The sequence below is a fragment of the Microtus pennsylvanicus genome, chromosome 3 (genome assembly GCF_037038515.1).
Source record: "Microtus pennsylvanicus isolate mMicPen1 chromosome 3, mMicPen1.hap1, whole genome shotgun sequence".
NCBI lineage: Eukaryota > Metazoa > Chordata > Mammalia > Rodentia > Cricetidae > Microtus > Microtus pennsylvanicus.
The window spans coordinates 81,915,964-81,936,548 of record NC_134581.1 but is presented as its reverse complement, the minus strand read 5'-3'; the positions used below and the strand labels follow the sequence as shown (position 1 = coordinate 81,936,548).

Genomic DNA, 20,585 nt, shown 5'->3' with positions numbered 1-20,585 from the left:
AAATTCATCCTGGACTGACCCTATTTCTTACACAGACCCATGCAAAACATAATAACTCTTAAAGCCCAATGTGGGGGCTTATAGAATGAATTATTAATACTCTCAAGGTCTGGAGGAAAAAAATGGTGTTCTAAGGGTAAGAGGACTCCAGGTTTTGGAAGGGTCATGAGGAATTTAAATTTCCCATCTCAGGAGCTACAACAAGTGAAATGGTTCCTGAGAAAAAGGGAAAGACCCTTCTTATTACAGAAGATGAAAGTAAAGTAAATAAGAAAATAAAATGTCTTGATGGATAAAAGAGAAAAGCTTAACCAAGAAAAGAGGAGTTTCACAGTAGAACAAGGGTAAAGCTGGATCGAGGCCTAGAAATAAATAGGTCCCATGAAAATAAAATAAAGGAAAAAGAAAAAGACTTTTCCCAGAAGAAACAGAGGAGGGAAAATGTTCTTTCAATTTTTTAAAAAAGAAATTAATGATAATTGAAAATAAAAGCTCTGGCTACATGCTGCCTGTGAGCTCTTTTAGTCAAGCACCGACCAGCACAGAGAATCAGCTTCTGAATTTCAATGAAAAGATGGACAGAGCTTCACTGCAGCTGCTGCCTAAGCTAGCACAGCCTGACCACAGCTTAAAATTTACTTCTTGTTTGTTTACTTAATTTTGGTTTAAATGTTTTTGGTTTCTTTAAAAATTTTTTCCAGATAGTGGTCCCTTCCTAAACGAAAGTAAAGATTAAAACAAGTCCAACTTCTAGCAAAGATAGTATTTGTCTTGGCATAAAATACTAACCCAGTGCTTCTTTGAATTTCGAGAGGTATTGGTCATTCGTTGTATGGAGAATGTTCTCTTCTCCTAAATGTTTGATTAATGCCTAAATTAACACTTACTTTTCATTGTAAATGAACTAAAGGAACAAAATTTATAATTTTAAGCCATATTATTGGGTATGCACTTGTCTATCATTGTTAAGGCTTTGGTTCTGCTCTTCAAGCTGCTTTTTGTACACTCTGGTTAAACTCTATAAAAATGTAACACTTGAAACAAAATTAGTTGTTAGTTATTAAAAATATGACTGCTAAGTCAAAAGTTCATAAAAATTATCACCTGCTGATAAAGCACCAACAAAAATTATTTTTTCATTGAATGAAATACAGATAAATTGTTTGTTCCAAACTATTAATAATTGACAAGTCACATTAATATTTTATTTGGGATCTGTAAAAAATGATACTCTGTTTAGAATTTTATATGAATACTCCATGAATATTGCCTATAGTTACCTCTTATGATTATATAGATTGTTTTCGATGATATTATAAATAAATGTAAAAAATACTATGAGTACAGTAGCTGGTGATAGAATTGCTCAAATGTTGTTGTTTCCATGTCTTAAAAGTAAAACAGCACCAATATGCAGCACAGGGGATTTTGGAGGTACTGAAAAGAAAATATTTTGGCAAACTGTTATTAATAATGGCAGGCCACAACTAACATCGCAAGTAAATGACATTAAGATTGAAGGTGTAGTGGGAAACGGCACTGGCTTATTTATAATTTCTCAAGAGTCTTAGAATCCCATATGGCCTTTACAAGAAGTTTCCACTCATCTTTTAAGCACTGGAACATTATCTCAAGTTTCGCAAAATGTAGAATAGATCAAATGTATAGGACATAAAGGACAACTAGCGATGCTAAAGCCTTATGTGGCTGATATGGCCATGAATTTATGGGGGGGATTTGTTACAAAAATGGGGATCATAAATTAATATTCTTACAATTTCATAAACAGAATATAAAATAATATTTAAAATGACAATGTTCCTGGAAAAAGTACTGGAAAGAATTATCAAAAAAAACATCACAGGCAACACAGGGTGTTCAACAGCAGGACCAAATAAAAACTGACTATTTAAACTTGGAGTAGGAGCCACTTCTGGTAATGCAATGTTCTGCCTTTCAAGCAGCTAACTAATAAGCCTCTATAGGTAGAGAAATGTCACTTAACTAAAGAAAACTACATTTGCTTGAACAGCTAGCAAAAGAATAGATAGATGGTAAGCACATTGAAGAAACTACTATTATTTGGAATTCTCTTTTTTTGTAATAAAAATAAATCTGGAAAATAGAGAATATTAAGTGATTTGAAAGCTGAAAATGAAATAATTCAGCTTATGGGATCTTTACAGCCCAGAGTTCCTTTACCTTCTTTATCACCTAAATATTGGTTTATTGTAGTTATTAATTTACAATATAATTCCCTATTCCTTTTATAAAAATAAGATAGAAAAAAATTCCTTTATAGTACCTACTTATAATAGTGCCCAGGCTGCAAAGAGAGAGCAATGGAAAATTCTCCCTCAAGGATTTTTAAACAGCCTAACTTTAAGTGAACATTTTGTGCATCAACCACTGGAAATGGTTTGAAAATAATTTCTTCATTCCATTATTTGCCATTATAAGGATGATATTTTATGTGCTGTTTCTGATACAGAAATCTTAGAGGTAAAATGTTTAATGTAGTACAAGAAATTTTACCCTATTGGAGATTACAAATTACTCCAGAAAAAAAATCAAAAAAAAAAAGATTCTCTAAATTATTTAGGATTTAAAATAAGTAAAGAGTGAATTCAGTCACAAAGGGTATACACTCAGTGTATTCTTTAGAAAAAAAAATCAATTGCACACACTCAGTGATTTTCAAAAATTGTTGGATGATATTAACTGGTTCCAACCCACCATGGACTCACTACTGAAGAATTAAATAATTTGTTGCAAATTTTGCAGGGTGACTTGGATTTAAATTGCCCAAGGCAATTAACAGCAGAAGCAGAAAAATAGTTGCCCTAATTAGAAGAAAAATATGCATATATATTCTCTAGATTTCAATGTGGATCTACTTTAAATACTGAAAAGGTTGATTCTATAATTACACATATTATTAGAGGCTATGTCTGTATTGGACCTACTGATAATGATAGTTCCCTTCAATATGTTTCCAGTAAAATGAAACATTTTTTTTTTACATTATAACGTAAAACACATTACAGTGATGCCATATAATCCTACAAGACAAACAATTATTGAAAGATCTAATTGTACTCTTAAACAGTAGGGGGATATAAGAACACTCATGGATAGATTACATAATGCTTTACTAACTTTAAATTTTTAAATGCTAATGATATAGGACAACAGCTGTGGAATGGCAATGTATTGTGGAAAAAGATTGCAGAATTGTATCAACTTGTGTATTACAAGGATGCAAGAAGGTTTAACATCAGTATGGAAACGAGTTAAAGTGCTATGTTGGTGCAAAGGGTATGCTTATGTTTCTGCAGGAAACAAAAGTTGTAGTTCTCATCAAAACTGATTAAAAATTCAACGTGAACTGAAGGAGTCTCTTGGATGCCTTGGCTACTGATATGGATGACATGACTCTGAGAAAGAAGAGATGCAAAAAGACTTTGAAGCAAGTTCCCACCTGGGGACAGTTAAAGAATTTGTGTGACAAAGAGGAGATGATAGTTTTACTGGCTAAGGAAACTTTTTTTGTTTGTTTGTTTGTTTATTTTTTGTTTATTTTTTTTTTTAGTTGTTGAAAAAGATTTCTGCCTCCCCCCAGTTTCCCATTTCCCTCTCCCTCCTCCCACACATCTCCCCCTCCCCTGACTCTATTCCCCCTTCCTCTTGAGAATGAAGAGCAGTCCAGATTCCCTGCCCTGCTGGAAGTCCAAGGTCCTCCCACTTCTATCCAGGACCAGGAAGGTGAGCATCCAAACAGGCTACGCTCCCACAAAGCCAGTTCATGCAGTAGGATTGAAACCCAGTGGCATTGTCCTTGGCTTCTCATCAGCCTTCATTGTCTGTCATGTTCAGAAAGTCCGGTTTCATCCCATGCTTTTTCAGTCACAGTCCAGCTGGGCTTGGTGAGCTCCCAATAGATCAGTTCCACTGTCACAGTGGGTGGGTGCACCTCTCGTGGTCCTAACTTCCTTGCTCATGTTCTCCCTCCTTCTGCTCTTCATTGGGCCCTTGGGGGTGGGGTGAGACGGGGGAAGGGGAGAAGGGGAGAGAAAAGTAAGAAGGGGAGAATGGGGGGAACTTGGGGAACGGGATGATTGGGAGAAAGGAAGGTCAGATAGAGGAGCAGGGAATCACATAACTAATTAAGGGAGCCATCTTAGGGTTGGCAAGAAACTTGAACCTAGAGGGGCTTCCAGGTGCCCAGGGCGATGTCCCCAGTTAGTACCTTGGGCAACTGAAGATAGGGAACCTGAAATGACTCTATCCTATAGCCATATTGGTGAATATCTTGCATATCACCTTAGAATCTTCATCTGGCGATGGAAAGAGCTCAGTCCTGTGCTCCAATTTGGGTATCTGTCTCTATCTCGATCCATCGCCAGATGAAGTTTCTATGGTGATATGCAAGATATTCATCAATATAGCTATAGGATAGGGTCATTTCAGGTTCGCTAGACTCAGTTGCCCAAGGTACTAGCTGGGGACATCTCCGTGGACATCTACAAGCCCTCTAGAGTCAAGTCTCTTGTCAACCCTAAGATGGCTCCCTTAATTAGGATATATACTTCCTTGCTCTCATATCCACCCTTCAGTATCTCAACCATCCCATTCCCCTAAGCTCCCCCTATCCTCCCCTTCTCACGATTATCACCCCATATCCCCTTAGCCCTATGCCACCTCACCCCCAAGTTCCCAGTTTTTGCCCGGCAATCTAGTCTACTTCCAATATCCATCACCCCCAAGTTCCCAGTTTTTGCCTGGCAATCTTGTCTACTTCCCATATCCAGGCAGATGACTATATGTTTTTCTTTGGGTTCACCTTCTTATTTAGCTTCTCTACAATCACAAATTATATGCTCAATGTCCTTTATTTATGGCTAAAAACCAATTATGAGTGAGTGCATCCCATGTTCATCTTTTTGGGTCTGGGATACCTCACTCAGGATAGTGTTTTCTGTTTCCATCCATTTGCATACAAAGTTCAAGAAGTCATTGTTTTTTTACCACTGAGTAGTACACTAATATGTATATATTCCACACTTTCTTCATCCATTCTTCCATTGAAGGGCATCTAGGTTGTTTCCAGGTTCTGGCTATTACAAATAATGTTGCTATGAACATAGCTGAACAAATGCTTTTGTCATATGATAGGGCATCTCTTGGGTATATTCCCAAGAGTGGTATTGCTGGGAAACTTTGAATGCTACAGCCCTATTCATTGCTATGCAAGGTGTGGTAACCAAATAGGTACAGATTGTCCTTATGCCTCTAATCTTCCATTTAACCTCCTTGGGGAGATATGGATATCTCTGTGGTAGTTGATGAATATTCTTGGCCACCTGATCCTTATCACAACTAAGAATCTGCTAAGCTTATAGAGGAGGGTAAGGAAATTATAAATTATACTGTGGGAGTACAAGGAATTCCTATTTGTATGGGAAATGGAATTTAATATCTAAATAAAACCTGTCATGTGGTTATCTAGTTAATTCTACCCAGGATTTTCATAATACGTTTTATATGATTATGAATCTAGTTTTAGAGGACAGGAAATTAATGCTACTAGTTCCCCAAATCTACCATTTTGTGGGATAAAGGTTACCAACAAGGATTCTAACTGGGTACATTGACATCAATGTAAGAGTGAGAACCTTTGAATGCTTGGAAATACTTTTAATTTAATAGAGACATTATCAACTGGAGCCCTGATGGCTTCCCTAAAGGAAAATATTATCAATCAGAATTATGATGGCTCAGATATAGTTCAAATGGAACTACAGAAATTAGTCTACTTTTAATGAACCTATTCAATGGAATGGAATTGAAGTGTCAAGTCTTCTCCTGCAATTTGGCAATTCAGTTCAGACTAACTTGTGGAAATTAACAAGTCCCTCCACTCTCTTATAGCATGGGAAGGTAAGTTTGATTTTGAGGATGATCACTACATTTATTTGTCTTTTAGATTAAGTCAATGTTACCCTTTTGTAGCATGTGTATCATTACCTTATTTATGACTGAAAAGGCCTGTGTGATGGCTCCCTAATAATTATAATATCATTTAGTAACCTTGTACTCTCCATACCTGTGTTAATTCTAGTATTTTTTTTAAATGCAGCTTTTGAAAACTTATACATTTGTAGAGCAAGGCTAACAGTATGGATACAAGTGAAGATGTCAAGGCTGTGGTGAGACACACCGTTGGTGATTCTAGTGCAGAAGCTTGTTGATAGAGTATTAAGAAAAACTTGCCACATGATTTGACTGGTTATTGCTATAGTAATGGGAATTACTGTATTGAAGGCTACTGCTACAATAGCTAGACAGATGCTTCATAAAAATTTTTCAAAGTTCTGAATTCATTAGAAACTGTCATAAGAATTATATAAATTTATAAATAAAAAGAGAGTGATGTAGTTAATAAAATAGTTTATTTGAGATAAGCTGCTATACTATTGGAAGGTCAGTTAGAAATATTGAGGAAACAGATAAAATTAAGGTAGAATTGAAATGTTACATCCTATTATATTGTACTGTTAAGGTTCAATAGTTGCAAGTGTGACTGGGAAAAGATGCATTTCACAGGGCATTCTAATTCTTCTTAAATAATATATTATTTACAGGAAGAAATCAAGGAAACTTTTCCAAAAGATTACCTGATGTGACAGGAATGATTGCTATATTAAGCTTGCAGATATGTTAGCCTTGTTTAATCCCTATTTATCATTTTAATAGATTTCTTGTTCTAGAGAACACTATACTTGTTCTAACATTAATAACTTTAGTTACTTTAAAACATATTTGGCTTACTAGTGTAAGATTATAAATAAAAGTGCTGGAGAAAAAGCTGTATTTACTCTAAGTAACACCTCTCTCTCTCTCTCTCTCTCTCTCTCTCTCTCTCTCTCTGTGTGTGTGTGTGTGTGTGTGTGTGTGTCCGTTTCTTTCTCTCTCTCTCTGTCTCTCTCTATTTATGTGTGTGTAAATTAAACCAATTGTGCTGATAATGCTTCCCACAATAACCAGAGACTAGCAAACTCCCCAGTCATCGGCACAAGAATCTTTTGAATGGTTTCATCAAGAAAGTCCAAGTGACTCCCAAGATAATGCAAACTGACAATGTAACAAGTAGTTTTTTCATCTCTGACCTTATATTTATTGATTCATCATTATAGATGAACCTGTTTAATTCCAGAAATCAAAAGTCAACAGACTCACAGTTCTACATAGTAAACAGATGGGAATGATTTTGTATTATGTTTGAATTAAGCACAAACATTCATTGTCTTCCTTGAGGCCCCATTAAAATCAAAGTAAAAAAATTATAAAAGAGCATAAGTAGTACAAAGGATGTTGGCAGAGTAAGCATCTAACTACAAAGCTGAAAACATGGAAGGAATTCAAGGGCTGAATCATTTTATTTCCAACAGCATAAAGGCAAACAAATAACAATATGCTATCAGTTCTCTGATATGTTTTCTTTGCTGAAATCAGTCAATACTCTGGTTGATAAAAAGTCTTAGTTAAGAGAATCAGTGGACTCTAAAAGAAACTCTTTCCAAAAAGAGGGAGGGAGGCAGAGAATCTAATGACTGTTCTGAAATAGAGTTCTTCAGTGACCTTGAGCATAAACATAATCATTTCCTACTACAGCTTTTTTTTTTTTGTTGTTGTTGTTGTTGTTTATTAGTAATCTGTCCTTGATGTATTGAATCAAACACCTAACTGGATAAAATCATAGTAAACAAATTTATATTAAAATTAGTCTACTTTCTGGACCATTATTTTCCTTCACAATTGTTAGTGATTTTCTGAATGATACTTGCCAATGGTGAGAAAAAAAATGTCAAATTTTATCATTTCCCACGTGAATAATGACACAAATGTATTCTGCAGTGAATGGTGAATGAATTATAATTTCTGAGTCTGAAATGCAGAAAGGTAGGAAAGAAAAACACCATAACTCTACATGTCTAGAAATATGAATATAAAATTATTTGAAATTGAGGAGGAGTCAAAAGGCAGTGTAATGAATGATGCACAAATAATAAATATTTTTTTTCAGGGTGAGGTTGAATGTTTATTCAGGGGGTTATGGAGGAGGAAGGGTGAAGGGGGGGACATAGAGAGAGGGGGAGAGAGAGAGAGAGAGAGAGAGACAGAGACAGAGACAGAGAGACAGAGAGAGAGAGAGAGAAGATGAGAGACAGAGAGGGGGAAGCAGAGAAGTGGGGAGAGAGGCAGAAGCGAAGCTGCCTCTCCGAGAGGAAGATGGAAAAGAGCACAAATAATAAATATTAATAGTGCTTCTGCTCCTTCTTTTTAATAATTGTACCTCTAGTTTAAGATAATGAATCAACTTTTTGTAGGAATATGACAGAGCCTATCCTTTGGTTCTATATACACTAAAAACAGTTCTATATTCTTTTCAAATCTCAGAGTTACAAATTGTTTATTTCCAATGCTTAATAACACAAATCAGAAATCAACATTTCAAGTCATTTGCCAATAAATCAATGCCATCTACAATACATTTAAGAAACAAAACAGTATTGAATAAATTTACTTCCAAATTAATTTAAGTGAGGTTTGTCTAAAAAGACCTAGGCCAATTAATCAAATATAAGCAACCACACAGAAGTCCGTAAAGAATTATCAGGAGATTATATAGGTTGTTATTGTGAATAAACTCTCTTGCTAAGGAAAACTGTTCCTTGTTAAGAAGAAACTTATATTTTCTAGTAACTTATTTAGGGCAACTTTGACATCTTTATTTCTCAGGCTGTAGATCATAGGATTCAACATAGGCACAACAATGGTATAAAACACAGATGACAATTTACCTTGGGTCAGGGAGTTGACTGATGATGGCTGAAGATACATGAAAGCTAAAGAACCATAGAAAATAGCAACAGCCAAGATGTGGGAGCTGCAGGTGCTGAAGGCCTTGGATCTGCCCCCAGCGGATTGAATGTGGAGGATGCTGAATATGATGAACATGTAAGAGCCAAGGATGGTCATAGCCGGTATAATAATGTTAAATGCACTAAAGGACAATGCTAGTACTTCATTGATAAAAGTACTGGAGCAAGAGAGCTCCAGTAATGGGAAAAGATCACAGAAGTAATGCCTTATTATATTAGTCTTACAGAAAAGGACTCTCAGCAGAAAGACACTGTGAGTTGTGGCACTTAGTAAGCCCATACCATATACCCCAGCTATCATCCACAAACAGACTTGATAGGACATGGTTACATTGTAAAGCAATGGGTTAGCGATAGCCACATAGCGGTCATATGCCATCACAGCCAACATGTGGCATTCTGCAACAGCAAAAGCACAGAAGAAGTAGAACTGAGCCATGCATTCTGGATAGGGAATGACATTCTTCTCTGTCACAAAGTTTACCAGCATTTTGGGAGTAATTACAGTGGACTGACAGCAGTCAATAAAGGACAGACTGCTGAGTAAATAATACATGGGTGTGTGTAAATGAGAACTAAACACAATCAAGATGATCATGCCCAGGTTTCCCACAACTGTAATCAAATAGATTCCCAGAAAGATGAGGAATAGGGGCACCTGCAGCTCTGGATTCTCTGTTAACCCATTGAGGATGAACTCAGTCACTGTTGTTTGATTTGCTTCTTCCATTCTCTTTTGGAAACTCCATTTAAGAAGAAATTTTATATAAAAGTAGAAATTGAGTATCCATTGTCATATCACTCAATGAATTTGAACAGAATTCAAATATGTTTGGGTATCTCAAATCATCTGTCATCCTCTTTTCTATCTAAGAAGTCAGAGATTTTGTAGACCTGGAAAAAGGAAATATGCAAAGAAAAAATCAAACAGATGATTACATACTTTTGCCTTTATCATAGGAATTATATGTACTGGTACCCATTTCCTATCACATGAAAACCACACTAACACCCTCAATTGACTGTTTCATGCATTTCTCATGAATTATTAATAGTTTCTATCATTAGGTAGAACATGTTCTATATGTGGTAAAGGAAATATATCATGCACAAGACATCCATAATTACAATTATTGATGAAGGAATTGATAATTTTTTAGGATAGTATCAAGAAGGAATTTCAGTGAGTGAAAATTTGCCTGTGTTTAATTTCCAACTGTCTACTATACCATTGATTTCAAAAGGTAGGAGTCAAACAAAAGGACTGCATTAACATACAAATTGAAAGTCATGGGGTACAGTCAGTCAACTCATGCCCTTGACTCAGGCCCTAGACCAAACAACTCCCTGTGTGGAATCCCAAGTTATTTCCATAAAGGGAACTCAAACTTAGTTGGATCTTTAGACATTTTTAAAGGTAGGAACCAACTACTTCCCTATTTCAGGAGCAGGAGGTCTGGCAACTAGCCACACCTCTTGACAATAGCAGTGGAAGAGCAGAACTCTGATTTACAACTAGGTGGAATCTTTGTTTGAATTAGAAGTACAATAATCTTCAATAAACTAAAAATAAGTCACAAACTCTCTGACTCTGGCTTTTTTGGGCCTCCACAATTCCTTCTTTTTATTAATTTTAATCAACCCTGTGCATCGGCAACTGGACAGATAAACATATCTGCCTTGGGAGGAACACTTTTCCATTTCCCAGTCTTACCTATCTTTGGAACATGCATTTTCATTTATGCAAGTCCATGCCTTAGGCACCTGGGGAGAAAAAGGATCAAAGCACTTTCTTGATTGCCAACCTCTGTATACAAAGGTTTACTATCAAGAGAGTTCATTAGCAATTAGCTAATGGTAAATAAGTAGATAACACTTTGTGCTATGCATACTTAATGGCTTACATATCTCTTTATTAAAGAAATAGAAGATCACCAGGGTTGGGAATGCCCACTTGTGAATTTATCTTGAGTATCCAGCTGTATCAAACTCTAAATTGTCTTATCAAACATAAAATTCAAGAATTTATTGCTTGTGTCAAACTTTTCTCAGTCAAGTTCTAAAGATTTTCTAATCATTAACATCTTATAGTGAACATTACTAGAGGATTTTACAATAAAATAATGAAGAAGAGAATTCTCTACCTCTTCATTTAATTCCAGATATTCAGCTGGGGAAATTATATGCAAAAATGATATAAAAAGATCAGAAATCAAGAAAATAAAACATCTACCAGTACATACATATACTTGAACATATAAAAAAAATTCAGGTATATCAAGGTAATGTTAGAAAACAGAAATCACGGGATAGTTGAAGAAATTTTAAGAAAATCACCAGCAAACCCAGGTGAAATCTTGGGGTTCTTTGTTTGGCCCTTGTTTTCATCTGAATCAGTAGTTGTTGCTACCCACAGATATCTCTATTCTGGGCCAATGATGAATCATAAGCAAAAGCTACCTAATGACTACCGGTTGATACTGTTAACGCATATTCATTTGAAGCAATTGCTTCTATGGTAACACAAGAACTCTTAGTTTCCTAACTACTTATATTTACAGAAGATCTCATTTCTACTTTAATGCTTCTCTTAAGCATGTCTCTACTATAAAAATCTGAGAACCATATACTATAGCAGAATGTGTCTTTGAAATAAGATGTGTCAGAAACAATCCCCAATAGAACATACTAAGAGGCCATCAATTTATAAGGAGCATAGGTCTTGTGGCAAACTTATGAATGCTGATATGCAAGGGAGTTAATTACCACAGGTGTGGGATCTTAACATGGGGAGGATACTGTTTATGTATTTCTTAATATGCTTCATTTGAACTGCTGTTGTTTTTCAGGCTTCTGCTGTTTCATGATGTACCAGAAAGATCTTCCCTTGAGATGGGCTTTTAGTCTTGAATTTCTCAATCTTCAGAAACTTATGACAGGATAAATACAGTTTTGATTGCTATATAATGTCTTCCTGTGATGTTCTATTTCACCAAATAGAACACACCAAGACACACATCCTCCTGCAACTCTTAGTCTGTTCTCTGGATAGTTTCACTGTATTTCTCATGCTCTGAAAAATTTCCCAGGAAATATTTGTCTCTGTCGCAGAATCACCATTTTCTGTCTGTAAATTGGGGTAGATCAAACCATGCTTGTGGTCTTTGACCAATTTCATTGACTTACTTTCCTTGCATCCCAGTTTTAGCAAGCTCTCTTAATTCAATTGCCTGCTGTTCAGCTCTACTGGTATCATCTGTGTTTTTGTATGCCTTTGTCCTTAATCGAGAATTCATCAAAACCTTTTTTTTTTCAGTTGTCATGGGCCTCCAGGTGAATATTAAATATTAATAATCATGTGAAAAATGACAAAGAATTTTTTTATATCAGCAAATTGAGTATCATTAGTTTATCCTTTATAAATGTTCATCTCACCAGTACCACTAACAATATAACTGATGTATTTATCACTTTGTAGCAATTTGTGTCCCTTGCTTATCTATCTTTGTATTTTGATAAGAATATTTGTTAAAACATTCACCACAAAAATAGTTTGAATTATGGGCTGGAGAAATGGCTCAGAGGTTAAGAGTACTGACTGATCTTCTGGAGTTCCTGATTTCAATTCCCAGCAACCACATAGTGGCTCACAAACATCTGTAATGAGATCTGGTGCCCTCTTCTGGCATGGAGGCTGAACACTGTGTAATAATAAATACATAAATCTTTAAAAAATAGTTTGAATTATATAATTTTCAACTTTCAACATAATACAACACTAAATATCTTTATGAGGATATTCATAAAATCTGCTTCCTGTGAAATATATGACACTATGAAATCATTGAACAAGTGTATTATGTATGTTCTCCTCCCACGTTCTCACAACCATGTTTCCATTCTCCTACTCACTGAGTTTTACTACTACAAAAAAATTAGTATAAATGGATCTATGCTGTCTTTTCTCTTTTATTTTTCATAGTAATATGTCCTCCAGATTCATCAATAGTTTTTTTAATCAGTGCAAATTGCTATATAAGGAAAAGAAACAGTGAAGATTCAGAGCTATAAAATTTTCTTCCATAATATTTGTATCATTCATGATTCAATATTTACTAATAGAAAATATGAATGGGATAGCTATATTAACCTGTTTCAATAAATCATTTGTTATATATGATACTTATAAAATACAGGTGAAGCAAAGTCTCATAGTAATATGAATCCAAGAAATATCTAATTTTAATGTGCAAGTGCTTAATGTGCTACATTTTAGTTCTGCATATTTAATTCTGTCTTTAAACAGCATTATATTAATAATTTGGATGAGACCCAATAAGAAATTATTGACATTTATTATAAATAGGAATGAATACTTATTTGTTGATAATGATTCAAGTAGATATTATTATGAAATTAACATGGATCAATAGTAAAACAAATTTAAATGTGTTAAGCTTGTAGTTTCCTGCGGCCTTGAGGAAAGAGAGTTAAAGAGTATAATCTGCTCTTTAGAATTCTACACTATAGGTTGGCAAATAAGACACTGGGATAAATAGGCATTGAAAAAGTCCTGAATGACCAGAGCCACTATGGTGTTCCTCCTTACTCAGTATCAACAAAAATATTTACAGAATTACAAAAAGAAAACTTTCTTTCTTTTTGACTAAAACATCACATTGCATGAGTGATACAGAAAAGTACATGGATGGTGCCCCTAGGTCTAAGTTGTAATCTACCTTTAAGCTTTACTCTTTTCTCCTTCACATATTTAACATAATTAACATAAGCTGCTGTTCTTAAAGGTAAGGTTTATGATTTTACTCAATAGTTATTTAACAATTTAAAATAAAAATCAATGCTATAAAGCATCATCAGCCTTCCAAACGAGCACTATCTTAAAACTCAAGCAAATGTTTATTACCTGAAAGATTTTTACATTTAAATATATTTGATCATATTCTTCCACTATCTCCAAGTCCTTCTCTGTCCTTTACAACTCCTTTTACACCCATTTTTAAGGTTTTTTTTTTCTCAATAAACAACAGCCAAAAAAAACAAAAAACAAACAAACCAAAATCCCTCCACTATAATGACAATCCTCTCAAATCAAGAAAACAAAATAAAATCATGTGACCCCTTCAATAAAACCAATCTGTAACCAAATAGAAGCACACATACACACACAGACTCTCTGGAGTCAAGTATCCATTGGTCAAATACTTTTAAACATGAAGCCTGTCCTAGAGTGGTTAATCTACCCCATAACACGCCTATTGAGAGAACTAATTTTTCCTATTCCAACAGGAATAAGTAACAGTTCAGTTGTTAACCTTTGACCTATTTACTAGGTTTTCATTCATCCATTCATTTTAAAAAATATATAAAAAATGTATAGTAAGACAAAACAAAAACAATAACATTGAAGTTGGACAAGACAAATGAACAGAAGAAAAAGAGCCCAAGAAAAGGAACAAGAATCAGAGACTCACTCATTTACACACTTAGGACTCCCATAAAAACACTAAACTGGATGCATACATACAGAAACTGGTACATTTTGTGCTTATTTTATGCCTTTTGGGTTTAGAGCCAGCAATCACTTAACTGTATATTTATTGTTATAAGCCATATGCCATTTTTGCATGCATATTAAATTGAATTTGCAGTAATTAACACCATGCCTTAAATATATGAATTAAAAATTATTCAACAAATTAAGTTAATAAACAACTTCAATATGACTGTAAAGCAATCAAACTCCCTGAGTTAAACTTATTATACACAAAAGTGTTTTGCAATTTTATATTATAGTTAATGGGAGAATGCTTAGGAAAGTTGGAGAAATAAAAATGTCTGGATCTTAAATGATTTCAGTTGACATGACAACAAGGGAATAGGGGAAATCTCACATGATCAAACCCATAAATGAAGAGCTACAGGCATTTTTCTGTTTTATTGATGTGAGGAAACATCATGGCCAAAAAAAAAAAAATACAGAAGCAAGAAATTATCTAGGGGCTTGAGTAGAGTTCCAGAGGGTTAGTCTATGATCATCATGATCAGTAATGTGGCATCATGCAGGCAGGCAAGCATGTACACAGTTGCAGAGAATTACATCCTAATATGTAGACGGGGCAAAGAGAGTGACAGTAGGTCTCACAGAGGCTTTTGAAACATCAAAGTCAATCTCTAGTGACACATGTCCTCCTACTAGGCCAAATCACTTTCTAAGAGGTCATAACTCCCAATCCTTTCTAAACAGCCCAACAACGGGGATCCAAATATTCAAATACCTGAGCCTATATTTGCCAATCTCATTCAGCTCATGGCAACTATACAGTCCTAACTGATTAGTCCTAAACACATACACATATGAGCAACACTGAATGGACTCATCATGTTCTTTGTGTATATGCATACATACATATATACATACATATATATGTGTGTGTGTGTGTGTAGAACATATATCATACAAGTATGTATATTTGTAACAGTAATTAAAGAAGTTAATAATTTGACAGATGTTGAAGAGAGAACAGAAGTTGTTGGAGAGAGGGAATATTTGAAATAATAAAATATAGACTATTCATCTATGAAATTCCCAAAACAATTTTAAATTTAAATGAACATTAATAAAACTGTATTTTCAAATCTACTTTTAAAAGGAAGTGAGGTTCTTGGTAAGAAAATGGGTCTTGAGAGATAAAAATCAAACATGTCACTAACAGGAGAACATAGAACAAAGTAGGGAAGTCTTGGATATTTAGAGCAAAGGACTTGTATCTGAACATACCTCTCCTCTGTCCCAGACAGTTCAATGTTGGGTGCTTTTCTTCTCCTTTATACTAAAAGAAAAAAATGCCTTGAGTATATTAAAAGAAGGGTATACAGAATTATCTGTTGACCAATTATTTCTTAAAACTGGATTTCAAAGTCATTTGTTGTTCCACTAAGGTGGGTTGGCATAAACATTTTATATGTAGGCACAAATGACAGAATATTGTGTATGAAAAGAATAGTGGAAGTTAGTTATCTCCCTCTAGAGTCTCACCCATCAATTTTGTCTCTAGAGAAATCAACAACCAAAATTATTATCTATTCCCCAGTGGTTCTCTAGTGTATAACATAGTCCAGTGGTAGAATTCATGGTTCTTTTTAAAGTGTAGACTTAATAAAAGCATCTAGGAAGCACTAAAAAAATCCTGAAATTTTAAAGATATACACTAAGGGAATTTTCTAAAAATATTTTCTTCAAAAGAGAAAAGTTTGTATCAAGGAAAGCAACTGACAGTATTTGTACTTTGTAACTCTCATTGACATATGAGCTTAGAGAGTCTGAAGGATTCACAAATCAGTTTAGTCAGATATTTTACCCAATAATAAAATCCGAATAAAATTTTATTTTATAAAATAAAATCAGTAAATTTTATCTGACTAAAATTAAATAAAATTCAATAAATTTGAATAAATAAAATCAGTTTTCTTCCTACCCAAGTTATAAAAATTTAGACATTTTAACAATGCATATGAAGTGGTGAAAAAGGTTAATAAGGGAAAACTAGAAGGAGACGTGGGGATGGAGAATAAGATGCCAGTTAAGACAGATGCCATTAGTAGCTACTGAATCTTAGTAAAGAAACTGATTACATCCTAAAAGAAGGAATGTGTTCACAAGTTCCTGTCTTCAAGAACAACATAAAGAAGTTCTGAGGTTCTGTGATTATAATTAATGTGATTACAGAGAAGAGCAGTTTAGGTACCCTCTCCACTATTGCTTAGTGTGACATGGGCAGTTTATGGAGCCACTAGCAGTGGAACCAGTATTTATCCCTAGTGCATGATTTGGCTCTTCGGAGTGCATTCCCTATGGAGGGTTTCCTTGTTTAGTATAGATAAGGGATGAGGGAACCCTTAATCCTGCCTCAAGTGATGTGACAGACTTCCTTGACTCTCCGTTGGAGGTCTCACCCTCTTTGAAGAGTGGATGGAGGTGGATGGGTAAAAAGTGGGAGGAGTGGGAGTACAGGAGAGACAGGGATCTGGGATTGGTATGTAAAATAAGATTGTTTTAAAAATTAAAAAAAATAAAAAGAAAGAAGTGCTGAGGACAGTTGGGAATAGAAATTTAAGAGATCAGTTCGAGGGTCTGTGTAGACAGGGAGATTAAGGAAAAGACAGTTGGAAGGGGGGTTGGGCTTTTCAAGGTCAGTGGTACAAGGGAATCTACCAGGCATCTACAATGATGACTGCAGCTAAGATTATAGCAATAGCAGGAATGTAGCCTGAACTGACCATCTCCAGTGACCAGAATGGTGCATAGACCAATTGTTATTAGAGAGGCTTCACCCAGCATTTGACAGACAGCATGTGATGGAGGAAGGTCATTGGTTAAATAAAATGAAACTGCTTGGCCCTCATTAGTTAGAACATAGGTGGGATGAGTAAACAGAATGCTGGGAAGAAGAGGAAGTAAGCTTAGACTCCACAGCTCTCCTCTCGGGAGCAGACACCTCAGAGAGACGCCATGCTCCCCACTCCCGGAAAATGCACGCGATGAAGCTCCGACCCAGGATGGACGTAGGCTAGAATCTTCCCGGTAAGACCAGTGCTATACAGATGATAAGAAATGCTGGAGAGGTTGTGGAGAAAGGGGTACACTCATCCATTGCCGGTGGGAATGCAAACTTGTGCAACCACTTTGGAAAGCAGTGCTTCGGTTTCTCAGGAAATTCGGAATCAACCTACCCCTGGATCCAGCAATACCACTCTTGGGAATATACCCAAGAGAGGCCCTATCATACAACAAAAGTATATGCTCAACTATGTTCATGGCAGCATTGTTTGTAATAGCCAGAACCTGGAAACAACCTAGATGCCCTTCAACGGAAGAATGGATGAAGAAAGTATGGAATATATACATATTAGAGTATTACTCAGCAGTAAAAAACAAGGACTTCTTGAATTTTGCATACAAATGGATGGAAATAGAAAACACTATCCTGAGTGAGGTAAGCCAGACCCAAAAAGAGGAACATGGGATGTACTCACTCATATTTGGTTTCTAGCCATAAATAAAGGACATTGAGCTTATAATTCATGTTCCTAGAGAAGCTAAATAAGAAGGTGAATCCAAAGACAAACACATAGGCATCCTCATGAATATTAACCTTCATCAGGCGATGAAAGGAAACAGAGACAGAGGAGCACCGGACAGAAATCTCAAGGTCCAAATCAGGAGCAGAAGGAGACGGAGCACGAGCAAGGAACTCAGGACCGCGAGGGGTGCACCCACACACTGAGACAATGGGGATGCTCTATCGGGAACTCACCAAGGCCAGCTGGCCTGGGTCTGAAAAAGCATGGGATTAATCCGGACTACCTGAACATAGCGGACAATGAGGAATACTGAGAACTCAAGAACAATCGCAGTGGGTTTTTGATCCTACTGCACGTGCTGGCTTTGGGGGAGCCTAGGCAGTTTGGATGCTCACCTTAGGAGACCTGGATAGAGGTGGGCGGTCCTTGGGCTTCCCACAGGTCAGGGAATCCTGATTGCTCTTCGAGCACATGAGGGATGGGGACTTGATCGGGGGAGGGGGAGGGAAATGGGAGGCGGTTGCGTGGAGGAGGCAGAAATCCTTAGTAAATAAATAAATTAAAGAAAAACAAAAGAAAAAAAAAAGAAATGGGCTAGACCAGGTGCGAGAGTTAGCCTAGAAGAGGCTAGATAGAAATGGGTCAAGCAGTGTTTAAATGAATACAGTTTGTGTGTTGTTATTTCGGGCATAAGCTAGCCAAGCAGGTGGCCGGGTGCTGGGAACGCAGCCCCGCCACTCTTATTTCAACAGATGTGCTTCTATTTCAACAGATGGCGCCCAACATGTGGCTCGAACCCACGACCCTGAGATTAAGAATTTCATGCTCTACCAACTAAGCTAGCCAGGCAGCTGGGGTGCTGGGGACGCAGCCCCGCCACCCTTATTACTACACAGATGCAGAATCACAGCCAAATACAAGGCAAAAATCAGGGAATCGTGTAGAAGAGGGAGAGAAGTCAAGTCAAGAAAACTCACAGAATCTCATAAGGTAAGCTAATAGAATGTCACAGTGTCAGAAACAATAACCAGTGAGCCTTTATGGAACTGATTTAGGCACATATGTTACAATATGTAGCTTGACCATATTGTTGGATTGGTAAAAGTGGGAACAGGGACTGTCTCTAACTCTTACTGGCTCTTATGATTCTATTATTCATATTGAATCAACTTTCCCAAACTTAATACATGAGGATGTGCTTATTTTTACTGCAACTTGATAAGTGATGTTTTGTTATATTTATGGGAGACCTGCCCTTTCCTAAAAGAAAGGCTGGAGGAGTGGATTGGCGGTGGGGTGGGACCGAGGAGGGAATGGGGGAAGGGACTGAAAGGAGATGAGGTGTAGTAAGGAGTGATGGGCCCCTTTCCTGCCGCCCCAGCTCCTGGCTGCCTGGCTAGCTTATGCCCCGAAATAATTACACAGAAACTGTATTCTTTTAAAAAATGTTGGCCCATTAGTTCTAGCCTCTTATTGGCTAATTCTCACATCTTGATTAACCCATTTCTAATAATCTGTGTAGCACCACAAGCTGGTGGCTTACCAGGGAGATTCTTAACCTGCATCTGCCTCAGAGAGGAAAATCATGGAGACTGCCTGACTCGGCTTCTTTCTTCCAGCATTCTGTTCTGTCTACTCCACCTACCTAATTTTCTGTCCTATCTGGGCCAAGGCAGTTTCTTTATTAACCAATGAAAGTAACACATAGACAATTGACCCACCTCCATTAATGAGGGAGGGGATATTGTGGCAGGGATGTGAAATAAATAAATAAATTTATATTTTTTAAAAAAGCATTTGATTGGGAAAGAAGAGTAAAAAGCATTTGTTTTTCTCTCTGATCAATAAAAAATATTTAGATTTGTCAGAAAATATATTCAAAGTAGGAAAATACTATATGTGTGTGTGTGTGTATGTGTGTGTCCAGTGAATATGAACAGTGCATTGCATTAATATCTTTATTCTATTACTGTCATTCAAATTATTCTTAAATTCTAGGGTTAAGAATGATCTTAGAGCTCATTATGTGTTTCCATATTATCTAACACATTTATTCATACTTAGGAAGAAAGTGTATAATTTGTAAGTTCTAAATACTTAGTTTAGTTACTTCAGATTTATACATGGAGGTTTATTTGTTAATACAATTAATAAAGAAAACCATCTAGATAATTTCTCTTTCTGTGGAAGGTATTCTGCAAGACTTACCTGATTTTCCTTCTACATTCCTTTATTTAATTCTAGGAATTAATTTTCTTTTCAATATTATCTTATTAAAAATGGCCATATACTATGAAGAGAGAAAGGATCAATTTGACAAAATTATCTGAAAGAATTTATGATGTTGAATTTAACAATTCAAATCTGTTGAAAAGTTATGATAGATTAATGTTTAAGATATTTCTCCTGGAAGGAAATATGCACCAGTCAAATTTATGTCCAAGGATAAAACATTATCTTTACTAGAAAAATTTCATACCTTGGAATCCTCACTGAGGACATTAGAACAGAACACTGGTCTGGAGATTCGGACTTTAA

At 35.9% G+C, this 20,585-nt stretch overlaps 1 protein-coding gene across 1 annotated transcript; it reads right to left on the bottom strand.

Moving 5' to 3' along the window:
* Nucleotides 1–8,718: 8,718 nt before the first annotated feature.
* On the bottom strand, nt 8,719–9,675 carry LOC142846794 (olfactory receptor 8G50-like). The gene has a single exon (XM_075967598.1). The coding sequence runs from the start codon at nt 9,673–9,675 to the stop codon at nt 8,719–8,721; it is 957 nt and encodes a 318-aa protein (XP_075823713.1).
* Between the last annotated feature and the right edge of the window lie 10,910 nt (nt 9,676–20,585).